Source organism: Falco biarmicus, chromosome 3 (assembly GCF_023638135.1).
Source record: "Falco biarmicus isolate bFalBia1 chromosome 3, bFalBia1.pri, whole genome shotgun sequence".
In the NCBI taxonomy this organism is placed as follows: Eukaryota; Metazoa; Chordata; class Aves; order Falconiformes; family Falconidae; genus Falco; species Falco biarmicus.
The window spans coordinates 41,873,791-41,895,135 of NC_079290.1; the positions used below are offsets into that span (position 1 = coordinate 41,873,791).

At 41.1% G+C, this 21,345-nt stretch overlaps 1 protein-coding gene across 2 annotated transcripts in view; it reads left to right on the forward strand.

The window, feature by feature from the left end:
* The window catches only part of SLCO5A1 (solute carrier organic anion transporter family member 5A1), an 82,605-nt gene that overhangs the window by 25,802 nt on the left and 35,458 nt on the right, over positions 1-21,345 (forward strand). For both annotated transcript variants that reach the window (XM_056332272.1, XM_056332273.1), the window contains exons 3-4: positions 7,930-8,062; positions 16,076-16,296. In XM_056332272.1, coding sequence (XP_056188247.1) covers positions 7,930-8,062; positions 16,076-16,296 — 354 coding nt within the window. The remainder of the gene's footprint in view (positions 1-7,929; positions 8,063-16,075; positions 16,297-21,345) is intronic.

Below are 21,345 nucleotides of genomic sequence, written 5' to 3' on the forward strand. Positions count from 1 at the left end.
TGACGTTTCATTGAAGGTAACTTTGGGATGCTGACAGACCAAGAACTCAGAGGGGACTGAGGAGTCACTCAGTAGGTATTTACATGAATGGTCAATGTCTCTGCCTAGTTCCTTAGTTTAAGGTATTCACAAAAGAAAACTTGTTTAAGAAACATGCTCTTTTGAAAAATCAGGGTTTGGGAACTCACAGCTTGTGATCTTCTTGGGACACGTTGTCTTATATTTATAATGCAACATACTAATAGAAACTTGAAAAACTTGAAGGTAAAATATGGAGGTCTGTTGAGAACTGATTTCCAGAAAATAACAGCCAAGAGCAAAGTTTTGCCTTCTAATGAATCTTTGGACATTCTCACTGTGTTCAGCACAAGTAGTGTGTGCATCTGTCTGAGAGCTAAATTTCAGTAGCAGCACATTTCCAAATCAAAATTCCCTACGTGTGGAAAAACACCTTGGAGGTTTAAGACATTTTGATTGCTCTCTTATTCATGCATTTAAGTAGTTGTTGACACTTCCATTTTTTTCAAAAAAACATCCCCATGGTTTAGGGGACCAGTGCCTCTTAGTCCATGGAAAGAATGTCAGAGCATCTTTGTTTTCAGTTTAGGCTCTGGTCATGCAAGTATAGGCAAGCTTATCTTCAGTCACGCAAACCATTCATATCAGTGGGGACTTTCCATATAGTCAGAGATAGCTGTATGTGCTTTTGGAATACCATCACCAGAAGATTCTTGCCTTAGAATTGGTTTAAGAAGTGATAAAGCTGATAAAGCCTGATTTGTTTAATAATCCGATCTAAGAATTTCGTCATGCACGGTGTCTAAATTCAGTTAACCACACTGATACAGAAACTGAATGCAGAGATTGCAGCTGTTTTCACTAAACTTTGTGTCTTTTTCATATTTACTCGCTAACCACAAGCCATGCTTGGTAATATTATCAGCAAATGTTTATTTATAGGTGAATCTAAAAAGAGGAAGGACAGATTTTGGAGGAAAAAAACAAGTAATACTTGTGTTTCCAAACATACCAGTTGTGTCTAAAGAATGGGACAGTCTCTAGTTGTTCCTTTTTGTTTCTGCTTCTACCATTCTCAGGTTTTAGGAATAAAGAAATAAAGACTCCATTTTAAGCACTGGAGTAGCTTTTCTTGCAGCAGTCTTTTCTTAAGCCGAATGTCTCTAAGGCTGAAATAACATAGTATAAGTGCAAGCCTTTCTTCTTTGATATTTTCAGTGTTTTCAGCATAGCCAATTTTATAGGCACAGCATAGCAAGTGACTTAGAGTAGCATTGCAGTGACAGTGTATATGAGAGGTACACTTTGGGATAGGCAGCCTGTTTTTGCTTGTTTTGTTTGGGTTTATTTTCCTGGGGTTTTTTTTGGTGATGTTAGAATTGGATCCTGTGGAAATGATCGTTAACGTTTTAGAATATGGCCACAAACGGAAAATACAAAGCATAAAGCAGCTTTGCTGTTTAAGCTGGGGAATGATATCTGTTTTGATGCAAATGATATGTAATATCATCTGTATTGGCAGATCATGTAATAAATCTGTAAGAGAAAAGTGAAAATGTAATGCTTTTCATCTCGCATTGAGAAGTCGCTGGACATACTTGTGTTTAATGTGACTTTCAGCATTTTTAAATGGAGTGGTAAGCTAGACCATTTTAGTTTGCATGGTAGGCATGTAAAATTATGCTTTAATTATGCTTCTCTAAAAATTTGTCTCTTAGATCTGTGGAATCTGCTTGTGAAAATATTGACAAATGTGTTCTATATAAAGATCAAGGGAGGCTACTGGAGTAGTTTTGCTGCTCTGTTTATTGTTTTGAGTCAAGCACTGGATCTGAGAGACTTTTTAAAGTCATGGTAACACTAATACATTTTGAAAGGAAGTGATTTAAAGATTTGAACTGTACATTATTATCTGAACTGCAATAATGCCTAAAGCATTGTTTTTTCCTGAGCAAATAACCACATTAAAGAAAAAACCCTAAAGCATGTATAGATAGGCTTGGTTGTGTGTGCATGAAGAAAAGAAGGAAGTGAACTGATTTCCTGACCTAAAAGCTTTTGAGAAGTCTGCTTGGCTTCTGCTTACAACTCCTCTCAGTTTTGTGTCCTCAGCCTCAACAGAATGGTTAAACCTTATTTTTTTGGGGGGTAGTTTCTCTGTGGGTGAATTTAGACAGTATGAGGTAAATACACCTTTATGAATGGGAGCAATGTTTCTTTGAAAGCTGCCTTATGCCTGTCCATTGCTACCCCATCACAGTGCTGGGGCATGAGAGGAACAGGGGAGAGCTGAGACATGTTCCCCACTGAAACCTCTGCCTGTCAGCTTTGTTCTGTGGGGAAATCAAAACCTGCTATATACCCTAGAGAAATACCCAGCTGCTTATTCTCCAGTGATAGCGTAGCTCAGCTTCCCAAGGAAATGTTGTCATTAGGACTAGAGAGGATGCTAAGGTACCATAGTAGGGTTATATTTCTTTTGCTCGCAAAATCTCAGGTGGGAACCCTGTGGCTACATTTCCACCACCCACCACCCCCCCTGCCCCCGTAGTTCTCTAAACTTCCTCACACATAGAGACACAGTCAGGATCATATATGAAGTTCATCTTGCCATTTCTGTTAAAGCTCACTCCTCAGGTTGTAGGCAAGTAACCTATAAACACAGGACGTTTATTGCAAATTCACATGAATGTTTTCTTTTTTTGTTGTTTTCATTCTCCCTTGTGCTGTTCTTTCAGAATGAGTGTTGTTCAGCAGGTAGGACACTGAGTTATTGCTTTGGTGAAGTAAATTATTCTCCTGGACTTCCCACTCTAATCCATGACTGTGGGGGATTAATTTTATCTTTTGTAAATCTTTCCCAAACAATAACCTCATGTTAATGACAATAAAGTTTTTGGAGTAAAAATCTGAAACCTACAGACAGAAAACAATTATATTTCTATGTCACTAAAAAATGTCCTGCAAAATCTACTAAAATCACCATACTACTTTGACAGGAAAAAATATGCATATGTGCATATGTATATATGTATATATTTATATATACACAGATACACACACACACACCGCTCCAGAATGCATACGGTAGCTTTTGCAGGATTTTGCAAATTCTAAACTTCCATTGAAAATAGAATAAAGGTAAAATTCTGCTTGCCTGACACATGTATGAAATGAACAGTTGTACTATGGTGATGTGCTGCCAAGATCTGAACAATGGAGTCTTTCAGAAATGCTCCTCCTCAGCCAGTGATAGACTGTGTGTGGTGACATGTGTGTGCACACAGAGGAGATGAGAGGGACTGAGCAATACATGCCTTTGTTTTTACTTTTTAAACCAAAGTGGATTTTTCAGAACCCAGAAGCCAGACAGGCTGTTGTAGCCCACTAATGTTGTGTACTTTCTGTTCATCTAGGCACAATATGATGTTTGAGGCTTTAATTAGTGCTAGCATCACTAATATAAAAAGGCACAGTCGGAGGATTAATGTATGCATTTGAGGATGACATAGGGACATCCCACATGCAAAACATATTGCAGTTGTGATTTGATAGGATTAGAGGAGGAAAAGGACATTCAAAGTATTTTTATGACCTCTGTCTCTGTGTATTTTTATAGTGTGTGTAGATTAAAAAAAATTATTTGGCAATGAAGTTATTTCATGCATCTGACAGGGATTTTTGGACCCATAGAGGATTCAGTCATATTGTAGTCACAGAGACTTTGCTGCAGTAGGCTCTGTGTAAAACTTAGTTCTGTTGAAGAAGAATCTCCCATGAATGGAAGCAATAGACAATATTATCATTTTGTCAAATGTTGTCAAAATGGCAGCATTCATTGCAACCTGTCCCAGGATAAACTTTTCAGCGGAGAAGAATGACATTGGTTAATCTTACTTCACTTTGGTAAGTAAATTCCATGTGCAATTCAGTTACTGTTGCTTGGACTCCCTTTCTTTCTCCTATCCAACATCTTTGCCGTGATGGACATTTGTGGCTAAGCCTGGCTATCTATAGCCAGCTGCAGTTTCAGAACTGGACAGCCTTGCCAGTGTGATGTTGTGCCTGAGATAATGTGCCATACTGAGGACATACTCAGTGAGGCAGAGAAGCTCCTCAGGTACAAAACTTCAAAGGAATTAAAATAACCATGGCTGGATATCAGGGGGGCAAATGGGCACTTAACTAACTGCGTCCAAACCATTATATATTTACTTATGTACAGTCTATGTCAGAGGTAGGACTACAGTCTGAAAGACCGGGTTTGGGAGGGCTGGGAAAGGCTGTCCCTCATCACTGAAGAGAAGGTGCACCCAGAGGAAGAGGTCTGCTTGCTAATGCAGGCTCCTCCCCACAACACTGAGTTCTTCAAAGGAAAGGGAAACTAAAAAATTTGCAGTCTTTGGTCTCTGAAATTGTCTTGTTTAAATGTCATGTAGTTTTAGTAGACTAACCTTTGGTTTGAAGACTCAAGATCCTACATCACAGCAGCAGCAAGCTTTGACAATCTTCTGGGGAAAAACTTTTGCAAGGTGTGGTCTGAGTTGTTTGTGTTGAATGTCATGAGCAGTTCTCAGATGGCTCTAGTTCAGCTAGGAGTGGGTGACCTGTAGATGCTCTTTCCTAGAGAGACCCAGATTTCCAGAGAAGTGTACTCAGTGACTTGCCAGTGTTGAATATGCATGGCTAATGCAGTAAGCCTGAGTGGCAAAATGTTTCATTTCAGTGAAAACCAATCAGAAAAGAATCAGATGAATGTTGTAGCCCATATGTCTATATTAACAATATTTTCCTCATCTTATCTTCTGAAGATGGTTTATTGTTTGGGGTAGACCTGTAATTTGTAGAATGTACATGATCTCTATTTTATCATGGGAAAGGAGATATTACTGTTATTTTATAGTATGTTTTTTTATGACTTAAGAAATATTGAAGGCAACTTGAAAATCTAAGCACCAATCAAGGTTATGGCTCGGAGTTTAAAAGACAAATCCTGGATTTCCTAAAGTGCAATTTAAAAAAACATTTGGATTATCATGTGGCCTGCCTCTGCATCACAGTACTTCAGCATATCCCCTGACAAAAATGTTTGTTAGTTCTGTTGCTGAAACTTCTCAGCTGTTGCATCAGTGCAGCTCCCTAGATCAAGATCCTAGATCATGGCCCAAAGAGGGAAGACCAAAAAGAGCTAGCTGAAATGCCAAGCAGGGGGCTGAAAGGAAGGTGCTCCTGCATCATCTACATGTTTCAGAACCTTTATCATCCAGTCACCCAGAAGCTGGTAACCTTCTGACCTGAGCAGAAATAATTATGGAACAGTTTTCCATATAATTTTTTATTTGTAAAATGGGTTCAGTTTTGATGACCCCCTGGTTGAATCTGTTTCCAGTTTAGTTTCCTTTCCATATCATCCAGTCTTGGTGGCATGTTTGGGAATCAGGAACCTCTTGATTCCTGGACATTGGCATGCATAGTTGTGAGGGCTGTGACCAGAATTTCAAGGGTCCAGGACCCTGGAGCAACCTGCCAGGGTGACTCTTGGAGGTGGCTCTCTCTTCACTGCCACAGCCAGATTTTTTCAAGAACCTTATTTTGAAGTTTCAAAATCTTTTACTTGCCATGCTCTGTCTTCAGTCCTATTTGGAAGTCCAAATCGGTTTATTGCGCTTGGTGTCCGATTTGTGATAGTGGCCGTTCTAAGTGCTGAGGAGAATGCTGCAGAGCGTCTTAAAATGGCAATTGCAGAGCTTGTCTGCTTGCAGGTTTCCTCCTGCCCTGGACCAGGCATATAGGGGCTCTCTGTTTTCTGAAAAATCCAGGATGTTACGTGTTGTCTGCAGGTTATATTAAAAAAAAAATATTGAAGTCTGAAGAGCATACAGTAATTTTACAATATTTTTGAAAATGTCGACAGAATTCCCCCTCTAATGGAACACAGTACACACTGCTATTTTTATCTTTACTGTACATATTTCTGCTTACAAAGAAAACCCTTTGAACTTACCAGGTGTACAAAATACACTGTCTGGGTAGTGCTTCTAAGCCTAAGCAGTTGCTGCATTTTGCCTGTTTCAGTGGTGGAACTGAAGCTGAATGCATGCAGCGTAAGTATTTTTTCTGAATACTGAAATGAATGGATTAGGTCACTCTTTTACTCCCTTTGTGTTTCTGCTGTAAACTTTGTAGAGATCTGAGTTTGCTGTAGTTGTTTGAATCAATTTTCCAAGCAAATACTTGCAGAACAAACTTCATCATACTGGATGGAGGTTGGTTGTTGTGGTTCCCCCCCCCCCCATCCTCAGAACATGGATTTTGCAAATAACAGTTACAGTGGGATTTATCTAACCACTTAGTGCTAAGGAGCAGAGTTACAATGTTTGATGGAGCATTTTAGTCATACAGAGAATTGTTTACAATCAGTCCAGAAAGGAACATGGCTGGAATAAATTTAAATAGTGAACACAGTTCTGGAAACCATTATGCAAAAAGACTTAGAGAAATCTAACTATTTGAAACTGCAGTTTCATAAAAACTGAAAGTGTGTTTAAGAAAAAGTAACTTAAGAGTGATAAATCTGTTTAATCAGTTTGTAGTCTGGAAGCAATTTTTCCACAAGCAGTTTACCTTTTTTGCTAGCTTCTGTGATTTTTTCCCTTGCAATATAGTTCTCAGGTAGCAGCCCCTTTTTACTCATGAGAATGTTCTTTTTCCTCTTTCTCTTAATTCGAAACATAAGATGAACATGTACAAGTTACTTTGGTTGAATTGGGCAGATTTAGTGATTTTTTTTTTTTGCTTATTTTGACTGTGAGATATAGAATCATAGAATCACAGAATGGTCTTGGTTGGAAGGGTTGTCTAGTTCCAACGCCCCTGCCACGGGCAGGGACACCTTCCACCAGACCAGGCTGCTCAAAGCCCCATCCAGCCTGGCCTTGAACACCTCCAGGGATGGGGCATTCACAGCTTCTCTGGGTAACATGTTCCGGTGGCTCACCACACTCACAGTAATGAATTTCTTCTTAATATCTAATGTAAATCTTCCCTCTTTCAATTTAAAGCCATTAGCCCCAACACTTGTAAAATGTCCCTCTCCAGCTTTCTTATAAGCCCCCTTTAGGTACTGGAAGGCTGCTGTAATGTCTCCCTGGAGCCTTCATTTCTCCAGGCTGAAAACTCCAACTCTCTCAGCTTGGCTTCACAGGAGAGGTGCTCCAGCCCTCTGATTTTCTTCATGGCCCTCCTCTGGACTCTCTTTCAAAATAGAATTTAAATTTTAATATTAAAAGATCAAATGTTCTGAATAAGGCAGGAGTCTTGCAGGAAATATGGTATATGTGGTCTGCTGGTGTCAGTATGTACAACAGGGGCAAGTCCATGCAGTCTACACAGAAAAAAACGTAATTCTGTCAATCTCTAAAATAGGAATATTATTTTCTTAACTTTGATTGTTTTTTCAAACTCTGTTTTAGTCTGATGGTAACTATGTTGGAATGTTGTTCTTTTTCTTTTGTTTCTTACACAGTTTTTATCCTTTGTTTTTTCTGTTTGCTTACCATTAACTGTTTTTTTTCTATTTATGTATTAAACTTTGTTTTGATTGAAATGAAACATTACCAAATATGAAAAATACTGTCGAAGTCAAGTATGCTTTACATCCAAAATACCAAAGCAGTGAATGCTTTGGTCCATAATTTGACAGAAAATGTAGAGAAAGGCAGTAATTTTCTTATCAATATGTTACTTATGCAGAAGTTGCTGCCTTTGAAGGTTGCAAAAAGGGGCTCTGAAGGTTTTAGGTTACAAAACTCCCTGCTTTAAGAAGGGTCTTTTACTTTTGGGTTTTACATGTAAATAGCTAATGAAACATTTGTTTTATTGATGAATGACCCTGACCTTTTATTTCCTCAGCCATCATGTACGTAATGGGAGCACTCGGTCCTGCAGCTGGATACTTGCTAGGAGGACTTCTTATTGGTTTCTATGTTGATCCTAGGACAACCGTTTATATTGACCAGAGTGATCCCCGATTCATTGGAAACTGGTAAGGATCAAGCGTTTTTCAAAACTACGCTCTAAATTGCCAGTAGGGAGCTGAGACAGGTGGGGAAATCACACCCCTTGAGGGCTTCTTTAAGACTGTAGAAGGAGGCCCAGGAAGAGGAGGTTTCTGTTGATGACTGCACAGTAGCCTCTGTCAGAGAAGAAACAGAAGCGCACGGGCATATGGCATGGAAAACTCCCTACTTTGTGCTGCTGCAGGACTGTCTCCTCTGTCCACTGTGGGTGTGTTCAGCACAGGGATGGCAGGACAGGGTATTGGTATTGCAGGAGGCTATAAAGGATCACTGCTGCCCAGGGCCAAGCCCTTCTTCCTGGAAGGTGGATTAATCCCTTCTTTGGTTTTTCAGAGCAGGCAGAATCAAATGCTGAGCTCTACTGCCCAGATGAGAAACAGTAGACTTCATTTACCCTGGTCCAGGAGAAGGAGATAGGATGGGGTCAGAACGTGGCCTTTCCTGTCTTGTTTCTCAGGGTGATGTCTTGTGTTTAGGCAGCAGATGTTGTAAACAGTCACATTATTCTGTAGTAAATAGTAGGCTTCCAGCAGCACTGAAATGTAACAGCCAGAATTGCTAGCTGATGTCTTCGGGCAGCCTTTGAGATGTGGCCTCCGTGGAGATTTCTCTTTGAGGAAGCGGGTCTTGAGGAGGCTTTAACTGTTTTTCTCACATAATTCATAAATCTGCCAGAAAAAAATCAAATTAATTATCCCAGGAGGAGACCTCTACTCTGTCGGAGTAGCGTGCAGTGTCAGTTCTCATGCACTGGGTTAGTGTTTGTCACTGCACCATTGCAGTCAGACCCTACCTGTTTCTGTTCATCCTGTGGTGATCTCTCCTGACAGTTTGATGTGAAAAATACTTTATTCGGAGCGTTCCTAAACCTTTGAAGATTTATTCCCACCTTATTTGTCTTACTTAGTCCAAAAGCATTGCTGCACAGGACTGTCTAGCTGAATTTTCAGCAAAAGAAAGGCAAACCTGAGTGCTCCATCAACATTTGACCCTGGGGTTAATGACTCTATGCTCTCATGTATATACTGACTTACCTCACAGGAAAGATTTGTCCTGTGAATGTGCTGCAATGTAAAAAAAGTGCTTTGACTATTCTTGAATAAAAAATTTGAAATCGAAGCAAAATATTATACGTTCTTTGTAAAACTCTTTATGTTTCATGTGTTTTTAAGGACATTTCAGAACTGGTAGTCAGCATCTGATCAGTACCTTTCAACAGAAATAGAGAACAGCCCATAAATACATTTGTTAATTGAAGTCAATGGGGTTATACAAATCTGAAGTAAGCTTTTGACTTTATAATGCAACCACTGATACGACTGCCTTATCATGTGGGCATACCTGTGTGAGATTTAACTTAAACAGCTCTGGTGGAGGTAAAATAACCAAAGCAGTGTGGACATACCAGTTTGCTGCTTCTCAGGCCGTTTACGCCAGGCTCTGCCACCACAGATGGCCACTAGTTGTTTAAAGCTAGCTTGGATATACGAGCAATGTTGTCATCGCCAAATGTGTAAGTTAAGATTGGGCAAAAAAATGCCTGTCCTTGCTCATGAATTACAAGTTTAACTACCCTTCCTCAAAAGAGAGGGTGGCAGGGATGAATGCCCAGTGACAGGGATAGATTCCCGGCATCTTGTGGGGACGGTGTAACCAGTGAGCTCCATGGCAAAAATGGTGAGAAGTCACCTATTATGACCATTTCTGTGGGCAGGCTTTGAGAACATCTACTGTGCCAGGCCTTGCAGGCAGTACAGGGAAAAGAGCCTAGTTTGTGCATTCAGAAGATTTTATGTCAAATTGCTAAATAGATTTTATATATCTTCAAGGGTTAATGTCACCTGAAATGAGTATCTTGGTGATTTCAACTTTGCACAGGGGTGCCAGCACAGGTGATGTAAAAATGACTATAAAGCAAGGGCAGGAAATCAGCTGTCATAGGATCTCAGCAGGCGAGTCATATTCTAGTCAGCATATTACTCTGTCATTTTTGGCTGTCTCCATTTTTTCTGTCTTAAATTTCTGAAGTATCCCCTGCTGTCAGATCTCTGGTAGTATGTTTCACAATCTGTGGTGGCCTGTCATAAAAGTTTGGTGCTGTTCATAGTATCTGCACCTCATTCTTTTTTCTCTTTCTGAAGCTTTGTGAATCCATTAAAATGAAGACTCCCATGGTGTGAAGACTGATCCTTTGTCCCTTGCTACTCACTGACTGCTCAGTTGCAGAGAACTCTGGAAGTATAGACTTTCATTCCACTGAAATCTATTTTCTGGGATCATGACATTTTCTCCTTGCAGGGAAGTGCTGTGTAGCCAAGTTTATTTTTATTTATGTAATTTAACAATTTGAAATGTAAGGGTAGTCTAGCACTTACTTCAGCTGACATGTTTTTTAAAAGTAGGGTACAGCTGAGATCAGTTAATGGGCAGTCATATCTGAGATTTCTCAGCCTTGTCTCTTTTGAAATGAATTAGTGTCTTTGATTCCCATCTTGCCTTTATTATAGCTGTAAGGTTTTTAATGCGATTTATCTCAGTGACCCTGTAAAAAAAATTCCATTATTAAAGGAGGGAATGATTACAGACAAAATAGTGAGTACAACAACTGTGATACATGGTAATAAAAATGGCAGTAAAGATTACTTTTTACCTAAGCTGTTAGTTTCTAAGAATCATATTGCATATATGCTGGACAGGTAATTTGATTATCTCTTGTGAAACCTGATAAACAAAGTAAATGTTTTTTTCTGAGGGTTATTTCTGACCTGATTCTTCCTGGAGTTTCACAGAACTTGGGTTTGCGCTCCTGGGTTTTTCACACCTGGGTTTTTTGTAGGTACATTAGAGGCCAGCTGTCTGTGCCAGCCCATCAAATGTTTAAAACGGCTTTTTATTCAAACGTGGTAACTGTAGGGATATCTGTTAGAAATCATCCATCATGTTGTTGTCTCTAGGAACTGTTAACGTGCTATATAGCAATCTCATTAGTAGTGGAGTAGCCCTTGGCGGTCTGTCAGGTGCTTTGAATCAAATTTTCTTTTGCTGATATTTTACTGAGTGTTTGTCTAGTTCTGAATATGTTTAATGCTTGGATCTTCCTGTATAGTCTTTCATCGGCATTCCACACAAGAAGTTTAAAGGAATTCCTCCAGCACTGTCTGGTCCTTCCTTAGCTTTAATTGCTTTTATTTGAGGTTCTAGGGCTTGTGCAGCAGATGCCTTTGAGGTATTCTCCTGCATATTTTCTTTGACTTTAAAAGACAGAGAATCAAGGGCTTTTTAATTAATACAGATCCTGTTCTGACCTCTCTTTTCCCATTGTAGGTGTCCTTATTATTTTTGATACTTTATTTTGTCTGTTTTCCAATTCTTTGATATTTTTCCAGGAAGATGTGAAGTGTAGACAGTGCAGATAATTGCATCCAGTGCTGCATTTGTGACATCTCCAGCACTCGGTATGCTACCATGATGGTCCCTTTGGATTTGGATTTCATCTAGTGCTACATCTAGTGCTACATCACAAGCCTTGTCTCCTTTGCTGTTTTTCTGCTGAGTGGGTGGTTTCAGATTTCTGTGTATTATTGCCACAGATCATTTCTTTGATCAGTGCCTGTGCAGCTTCTGACTTTGAGACCCTGAAAGGGATGTTACTACATTTTTATAGTTTACTGATTTATTCCTTGTCTGATAGTGCTGACTAATCCTCCTAAAAGTATGCTTTCTAATCCATTTATGTTATCAGCTAAAATGAATGGAGGACTTTGTGTTTACATAATATCAAAACTAGTCAAAACTTTCAGTCACTTAGATTTGCCTCACAAAAGCTTCCCATACAATCTTTCTAACAAAAATGGTGTTACATGTGGCTGTTTGTTTGGTGTTTGCCCTTGCATAACCACTTACCACACAAACCATCACACATCCATATGGATTTGCCTTCATTTAAAAACACAGTTTGCAAAGTCTTTGAATTACAAATATGAGGCCAAATGGTTTTGTTTCTGGTGCAAGTAATCCTGTCTACTCAATGCTTTTAAATGTTTCAAGTTTGAGTGAATATATAATAAGTAGCTTCCTGTTATAGCTTCCTTTTTTAAGTGTAAAGGTTGTACGAAAAATGTAAAAATTGTTCTTTTATTGGATTTTGTCATGGTTTAACCCCAGGTGGTGGCTAAGCACTATGCAGCTGCTTGCTCACCCCTGAGACAGAATCAGAAGAGGAAAAGTGAGAAAACCTGTGGGTTGAGATAAAGACAGTTTAATCAAGCAAAAGCCAGATGTGCAAGCAAAGCAAAAGAAGGATTTCATTCACCACCTCCAACTGGCAGGCCGGTATTCAACCATCTCCTTGAAAGCTGGGCTCCATCACATGCCATGGCTACTTGGGAAGACAAACGCCATAACACGAAGCGTCCCCCCTTTTCCTTCTTCTTCCCCCAGCTCCATATGCTGAGCATGACACCACATGGTATGGGATACACCTTCGGTCAGTTGGGGACAGCTGTCCTGGCTGTGTCCCCTCCCAGCTTCTTGTGCCCCCCCAGCCTGCTCGCTGGTGGTGGGGGGTGAGGGGCAGAAAAGGCCTCGACGGTGTAAGCGCTGCTCAGCGACAGCTGAAACATCCCCGCGTGATCAACACTGCTTCCAGCACAAATCCAACACATAGCCCCGTAACAGCTACTGTGAAGAAAATTAACCCTATTCCAGCCAAAATCAGCACAGGTTTGCATGGCAAGGTTTTGGCAGTGGGGAGGCTACAGGGGTGGCTTCTCTCAGAAGCTGCTGGAAGCTTCCCCTATGTCTGATGGAGCCAGTGCCAGCCAGCTCCAAGACAAACCCGCCGCTGGCCCATCAGCAGTGGTGGTAGTGCCTCTGGGATAACTTATTTAAGTGGGGAAAGCTGCTGTGCAACAGCCACTGCAGCCAGAGAGGAGAGGGAGAACATGTGAGAGAAGTGACTCTGCAGGCACCCAGGTCAGTGCAGAAGGAGGCAGGAGGGGCTCCAGGGCCGGAGCAGAGGTTCCCCTGCAGCCTGGGGTGAAGCCCATGGGGAGGCAGGCTGTCCTGCAGCACATGGAGGTCCATGGTGGAGCAGATCTCCACTTGCAGTCCGTGGAGGACCCCACACCACAGCAGGTGGATGCCCAGTGAAGGCTGTGACCCTGTGGGAAGCCCGTGCTGGAGCAGGGTCCTGGCAGGGCCTGTGGCCCCATGGAGAGAGGAGCCCAGGCTGGAGCAGGTCTGCTGGCCGGCCTTGTAACAGGACCCATGCTGGAGCAGTCTGTGCCTGAAGGACTACAACCCTGTGGAAGGGACCCACACTGGAGCAGTGTGTGAAGAACTGCAGCCCATGGGAAGGACTCATGTTGCATAAGTTTGTGGAGGACTGTCTCCTGTGGAAGGGACCCACGCTGGAGCAGGGGGGAGTGTGAGGAGCCTCCCCCTGAGGAGGAAGGAGCAGCAGAGACAGCGTGTGAGGGACTGACCGTAACCCCCATTCCCCGTCCCCCTGCGCTGCTGGTGGGGAGGAGGGGGAGAAATCGGGAGGGAAGTTGCGCCTGGGAAGAAGGGAGGGGTGGGGGGAAGGTGAGTTTAACATTTGGTTTCATTTTTCATTTTCTGATTTGATTGCTAACAAATTAAACTAATTTCCCCAAGTTCAGTCTGTTTTGCCCATGACAGTAATAGCTGAGGGATCTCCCTGTCCTTATCTCAACCCAGGAGCCTTTTGTTGTATTTTCTGTCCCCTGTCCAGCCGAGGAGGGGAGCGACAGAGCGGCTTTGGGGGCACCTGGCATCCAGCCAGGGCCAACCCACCACAGTTCTGTAAATCATAATTTGAAAACAAAGAGCTTCAGTCTTTTGTTGCCATGGTTTGATATTGCAGTAGTGTGATTGACTTCACTGAAACTTCCAAACACTGGTGTAGATTAGTGTGGTGGTTGACCTTGGGTGGCTGCTGGGTGCCCACCAAGCTGCTCTCTCACTCCCCCTCCTCAGCAGGATGGGGAGAAAATATGATGAAAAGCTTGTTGGTCAAGATGAGGACAGGGAGAACACTCACTAATTACCATCATGGGTAAAACAGACTTGACTTAGGGCAATGAATTTAATTTATTGCCAAATAACAACAGAGTAGGGCAGTAAGTATTAAAACCAAAACTACAAACACTTTCTGCCCACCCCTCCCTTCTTCCAAGGCTCAATTTCACTCCCAACTCTTCTACCTTCTCCTTCTGAGTGGTGCAGGATGACGGGGAACAGGGGTTGCAGACAGTCCGTAACACTCTGCTTTTTCTTCCTCCTCACACTTTTCCTCTGCTTCAGCATGGGGTCCGTCCCATGTGAGACAGTCTTTCATTAACTGCTCGCTCCAGCACGGGTCCTTTCCACAGGGTGCAGTCCTTCAGGAACAGTCTGTGTGTGTCCCCCATGGGTCACAGGTCCTGCAGAAGAACTGCTGCTGTGTGGGCTCTTCTCCACAGGCTGCAGTTCCTGCAAGGACCCTGCTGCAGCATGGGTTCTCCCTGGGCTGCAGGTGGAGATCTCCTCCACTGTGGTCCTCCATGGGCTGCAGGGCAGCAACCTGCATTACCACGGCCTTACCCTGGCCCTGCAGGAGACTTTCTGCCCTGGTTCCTGGAGCAGCTCCTCCCTTTCCCTCTTCTGTCACTTTGGTGTCTGCAGGGCTGTTTTTCTCATGTTTTCTCACTCGCTTCACACAGCTGCTGTGCAGCGTTTTTTACCCTTTCTTAAATAAGTTACCACAGAGGTGTCACCAGCATTGCTGATGGGCTCAGCATTGGGCAGTGGTGGATCTGTTTTGGAGCTCGCTGGAGCTGGCTCTGTCTGACATGGGGGCAGCTCATGGTGTCTTCTCACAGAAGCACCCATGCAGCCCCCACCCCGCTACCAAAACCTTGCCACGTAAACACAGTACAAGTAGATTAGCATATAGTGAGAATTCTATTTTCAGTACCTGGGAAGAACTCTGTGGGTGAATTCTGAGGTTGTCCTTTGTGGAAGCATCTATGTGAGTTTATCCATATTTCCCCATAGTCTTTCGTTGCAAGATGAGCTTAAAAGGAGAACTTTATCTAGATACTCTATTATCAGCCTTCTGACTGCAGAGGTTAACTCTAGAGTACTTTTTAGTAAGGCCCCTTTGCCCATTTGTGTTGCTGTGGCAAAGTTCATTAAGCTTCTTGGCCTCAGGGAGGATAACTGTATGCCCGCAGCCTGATGGGCACTTTTCTGGCACCCCATACATCGCTCCTTCTCCGCATATATCCCAAGTCATTCTGTGTGGGCCAGGGGTCATTGCAGGGTTGTTTGTATCCCATTTTTATAAGACAGAGGGAGAGAAGAGGGAATTCTTTGTGAAGGGCTATTTCAGGTTGTGGTCACGGAACGGAGCTGCAGAATTTTAGGCGTAAACCCTGGTGTGAACTGCAACACATCAGTTGTTTACCAGCTGTTTGGCAGCTCTTCATTGGGAATGGAGAGAATTGGACAGTCAGGGCAGTGAGAGGTAGGTGCTGGAAAGCAGAACAGACTTAGCACTGATGTATACATCTGGACATTTTATTTTCTTATGCCATGGATAACTTTTTTCATGTTTTCCAGAGGAATACTGTATTATCTGAGAAAGACAAAGTAAAAGTACTTCTCAGCACTCAGTACTGAATAATTACCAAAAGTGAAAATTTGCAGGAACTCAGAGCTAATGCTATTTCATAATATGTGGTGGGTTCTGGATAAATACCTTTATCAGTAGGCATGCCAACAGAAACATTTTCTAATTAAGGATTTTAGTGCAGCAAAGGCTTTCCCCCACTCCAATCCTTTACTCTTAATGTCAGTGTTCCGTATTTTGCAAATATCTGTTTCCAGCCGGTACAGCCTTTAATAATCACTTTGGGTTTTTTATTTCATGTAATGCATTTTCTTCCATTTCTGTTCTTGTCTTCTGGCATTAGGTGGAGTGGATTTCTCCTTTGTGCCATTGCAATGCTCCTTGTGATATTTCCCATGTTTACCTTTCCGAAAAAGCTCCCTCCTCGACATAAAAAAAAGAAAAAGAAGATGAACTCTGATGATGTTTCAAGTGATGATGAAGTGATGAAAGAGAAAACAAATAGCAAAATACAAGCAGACAGTGCAGTTCCTGCCTCTATGGGATTTGGAAAGAATGTTAAAGGTGAAGTTTGTTTTTAATTTTTAAATGCTTTAAATTTTGTATACAGGGCGATCTAGGATTGTATGAGTGTAATTAAAGGCAGAGTTTTGACATCCTGTATTTTATATTATGTTTTGCTATGGAGATTTTAGTAGATGGTTGTCTTCTAAATTACAAAATTCAGTGATGAGTGTAAGACATCCATTTACTTAAATTATTGAGATGTTTAATGTGCACCTGTAAAAAACAGGTAGCCTATTTCCTGTAGTTATAGGACCTCTATTACCAGACATATTTATGCACCTTACAGTTTGTAACTGTCACACTTGCTTTAAGCTGTCCTTCGTAGAATAAGGTGCTTTTCTAAAATGTAAATTAAACAAGTAAAAAGAATACTAGGATGTGAGTTCAATTACATTCATATATTTGGGTAAGGTAAATGAGAAAGGTTATTTGTTTCATACGCCTTCCTGGCTGTTTATGCTGCAAGCTATTTATTTTCAGAAGGTTAGGATGAATAAAACCTAAGCTAATTTTGAAACAAGAGGTCAAAAGATTGACATGTAATAGAGATTTTTATTTTATTCAAGAAGTAAACTCTTAATGTGAAATCTAACAGTAAGTAGTAATCATTGGTAAAATTCCATGGGAAGGAGGGCAGTGTTGTTAAAGAAGCATATACATTGAAATTGACAACATAGGCTTAACAGTATTGTAATATTGAATGGCAATGGATGAGAATGAATGTGCCTTAATGCTGTTGTGTCGTTCATGGATTCCATGATACAAATGCTGGCTGTGCTGTTTTGTGGTATCCTGATGAATGCAATGAGACTAGAAGAAACCATGAAATGTCATTGGTAACATCAGATGTGATATGTTTGTTGACATGAACATTAGAATTACTTTTTTATTGGCTATCAGTCCAGAATATAATGACTGGCAGATTTTTTAGTGACACATTTATGATCGCTCTTTATATTCAGTAGACAAGGCTTAATCAAAACCAGTGCACTGGTTTTAAACTAAAACCGATGTAATTTTAAGTCATGTTTGCCCATATACATATTGATTTGCTTTACTTTGTACTTACACCTCTAGTCTCAGGATACCTAAAGTTACTGTTAATTTCTATGGAAGTAAAGAAAAACCAGGAGACTGGAATTTGCTTGTGGTGGTTTTATTAGCTTACAAAACAGCATCTTAAACAAGACACAGAGCAAGCAAGGTAAACCTGCAGTATCAGATCTTTCAGAACTATGCTCTCTCTTTATTTGCAAAGTAACTAAAAAGTGGTGAAGAAGCAAGAAAAGCATGTTGTCTCCTTCCTTCTTTGACGACTCTATTCCCTGTATTTGTGAGTCCTCATACATAATGTTTTCTCCTAAATCTATACAGCTAGCTGTGGGGTTTTTTGTCTTTCAAACCTACTGGCCTCTGATTAGCAGAAGTGGTTTGGGACGGCTTCTGTCAAATTTTTTTCACTAACTTACGAAGTGGGAAAGGGGAGTTCAGCCTTTGCTGGGCTCCTTTCTTACCACTGAAGGCAATGTCACAGCAGAGGGACTGCTTCATTCTGTAGGTGTGCCTGGAAAAGCTACAGGTATTCAGACAGACTCTGTGTCTGGATGAGTTTGCTAATGCTGGTTCTCTGTTTCTGTACATAATTTCACCTTCCAGGTCATGTTGTGTCACTATAGGCACAGCAGATACACGGAAAACAAGTATTCTGTTAGGAGAGTGTTTCTTAGTACTTTTTTTTCCACAGAAATGAAAACTTCTGTATATCTCCTTTTAGCATGTGTTTCTTTGATACGTATCTGCCTAAATGTGTACCAAACCTTCTACAAAATCCTATATTAATATATTATCAGAGCTACCGAAGTAGAGCTTTTCATATACAAAGCTTTTCATTTTCCATTTTCTTCAGAGTAGAAATTTTACCATGTGGAACAGAGAAAAGCAGCATTATATTCCACATATCAGAAAGATACCAAGTGAGTCAAGATAACACAGAGCAAAGTATTTTGCTATAAGCTGATAATAGCTTCCCCATTAGGTGTCATTTACCCTGGCAAAGAGGGCCTGCAGCTGGAATGCACTATCATTTAATTATTTTTCAAGTTAAGTGGGCTTTATGGAATGAGATCATGCCTCAAGCTTCTCAGTTGAGATAATTTTGCTTATAATGGGAAAGAAAAAAGGATTGCCTGTGTCTTAAGTCATTTAGCGTTGCTTGTTCTGAGAGGCAATGTACATTTTATACTTCCCACGGAATTTCAGGGCTTCATCATTTTATGGCATGATGGCCAGAAACTCCACTTAGGCAGTAGCCGGGAGACTGATGTTTTAGTAGGTCATGTCTTCTGTTCTGTACTAATAAATATCAGTGATGTTGTAGTCTGCCATGATAGAGGTCCCTGCCATTAAGTCTGTAAAATCCCTGCAGCTTTGCAAGGAAAGTCTCAGGAAAGAAACTGTTTTGATCTTTTGATACAATGTCATCTTACCTGGGAAGCCTAGCAAAATTATTCTTGTCCTGCTGTAACTTGTCCTAATTTCATGGAAGTTACTTCTCTAGATAAATGAAAAGGAATCAAAAAGGCATGACAGGGTGGGGGTCCGTTCTCCTGCAACGGCTGCCAGTATTGGCTGAAGAAATAAACCAAAACTGCCTCCATCTGCAAGTGGCCTCCAACTTCTTATTCTGGCCCACGGTAAAGCTGAGATCAGATAAAAATGCGGATACATCTTTGCTTTTTCTCATGTTTTGAGATGCAAGGGCTTGGAATTCAGTCTTTTCTTACTTTGCAAGCAAAAAATGTAAGAGGGAGAATGCTTCTGAGGCAGGTATCAAAAGATTAAAAAAACCCATTAAATAGGTCACAAGAGGAAGAAAATTGGATGTAGTTTATTGGGAGAAAAAGAGGTAGTGTAGATAACATGAGCTAGGGGAGATTTATAATGAAGAAGCCATGGTTCAATCCCATACACGCAGGTAAGTCATTAACCTGAGCAGACAAAACCACTGTTTTCATTTATTACATGGATACCCTTAGGGTTTTGTTCAATGGAAATTGTATCTGCAATCCCTTTTATTTACCACTACAATGAAACTTAAATGCAATTGAATAAAGGAGCAGTGTAAAGAAAGAAAATGCATATATTACCTAAAATGTGCAGATCTGAATGATGTTAATTAATTACAAGTATTTTGTGGTCTTTTTTTAAAAAAAAAGTTTTGAGTTCAGTCCCTATGTACAGCCCTTTGCTAAATGTGGAATATTCCTGTCTGCCTTTTCATGTCTACCAGCTGTTGTATGCCCTTCCCAGTCAGCCCCTGCTGGGGACCGAGACAGGATAATAACACTTGCTAGGGCATCAGCAAAGGTAAAAGAAACTCCTGAGGGGCTCGTGGCTGTAGGGTAAGCCAGCTGCAGTGCTTCCCCAAGGATGCGGACTGGCATTTCTGCAATACCCAAAGTTTAGTTGGCAGGGATTGGAAGAGGAAGAGGAGAAGACAGTGGGCTGTGTGGGTGGGAATTTGGTGAGCGCTGTAAATGTCAGAGAGTTCAGCAGACCATGGGCTGGAGATCCTGCTGTGCCACTGACCTTGACTGAGTCGCTCCCCCCTCGCCCTTTCTTAGGCCATCTTGAGGAGCTCAAAATAGAAAAGGTTGGCATGACCCCATGCAGCGATGAGCAGTGCTAGCTGGAGCCTCGAGGAGCAGCTCTAAACCACATTAACAAAAGTAATAATCAGATCAAAGTCGCTCTGAACCCTCCCTGCTCCTGATGGGGTATTAGGGGCTGTTCAGCAATCTGGCCGCCACCCAGGTACTTAAGGCATGACCTGAAAATGCTTGAGGAACAGAGTTGAATGAGGTTATTTAAATGGTATGTGAGTAGATAAGGCAATGAAATACATTGCAAATGATATTCTAGAATTTAGTGATAAGGTCCATGCAGGATATATTTGAAGTAGCTGTATGTGACTGAAAATGCTCATTTCCGTTCTGATAAACAAACCAGAAATTGTGTCTTGGATCTTGGCTCTGCTTTGTACTGTGTGAGAGCGGTAGCTGCCCCTGAGACCTGGGTGTGGAGACAGCTGCAGACTAGGGTAGTGCTGTCTAGGCTCACAGCACCGGCAGAAAGCAGATCCTTTAGCTAGTATCTCCATCACCCTTACAAGGGGCTTCACTGGTGGACTACAAGAGCACAGTGCTGTAGACTGGAATGGTTTATTCCCCTGGTTATATTATTTGCATCGCCTTGGATGAGATGCACATAAACAGGGAAAAAAGAAAATACGTTGTGATGAAAAAGGAGGTGAAGTAAGAATTGAGTTTTTATTGCAATTCTCTTTACAGTGCTTTAAGAGTTTTTTTTACAGCAGTATTTATTGATACTTGCATTGCTTGCAGATTTTTCCCATGCTTTTCCCTTACCATGAATCAAGCAGTGGTCCAGCACACAAGTGAAAGAAAAATAATACTGACTGGAGCAAAAATACTGTCAAAGACCATGAAGGGAAGAAAATTGCCAGTAGAGTAGCAAACCAATCCAGCAAGGCAACTCTTAGTTGCCTATTAGGTTATTAAAAACAAACAAACCAACAAACAAACAAACAAACAAACAAACAAACAAAAAAACCAAAAAAAGAAAGATGAGGATGTTTAAGATTTGTACTACTACACAGAAGTGTAAACATGTTTGCAGCCATACTTAAAGATCATTTCAGTTTTAGGAATGTAATTGATAGAGGTTTTTGTGTTCAAATGACAAAATGAGGGAAACTGCAATTTCGTATAGGTTTGTTTCTGATGCATGCTTGCCAAAACAAGAGATGTCTTTTGAAGACCTTATAAAAATCAGAACCTGACAGGTTTAATAATGGCCTTGAAATCAAAGCCTAGTCCTGTGGTTAGTCACACAAAAATAATATGACATTGAAATGTTTTAAATGCATGATTGATTATGTAACACAAAGGATCCTTAAAGTTTTTTAGCATTCTTGCTTTTTGCTAGAATTAGTGTGGTTAAAAGATATGAGATACTTATAGTGCC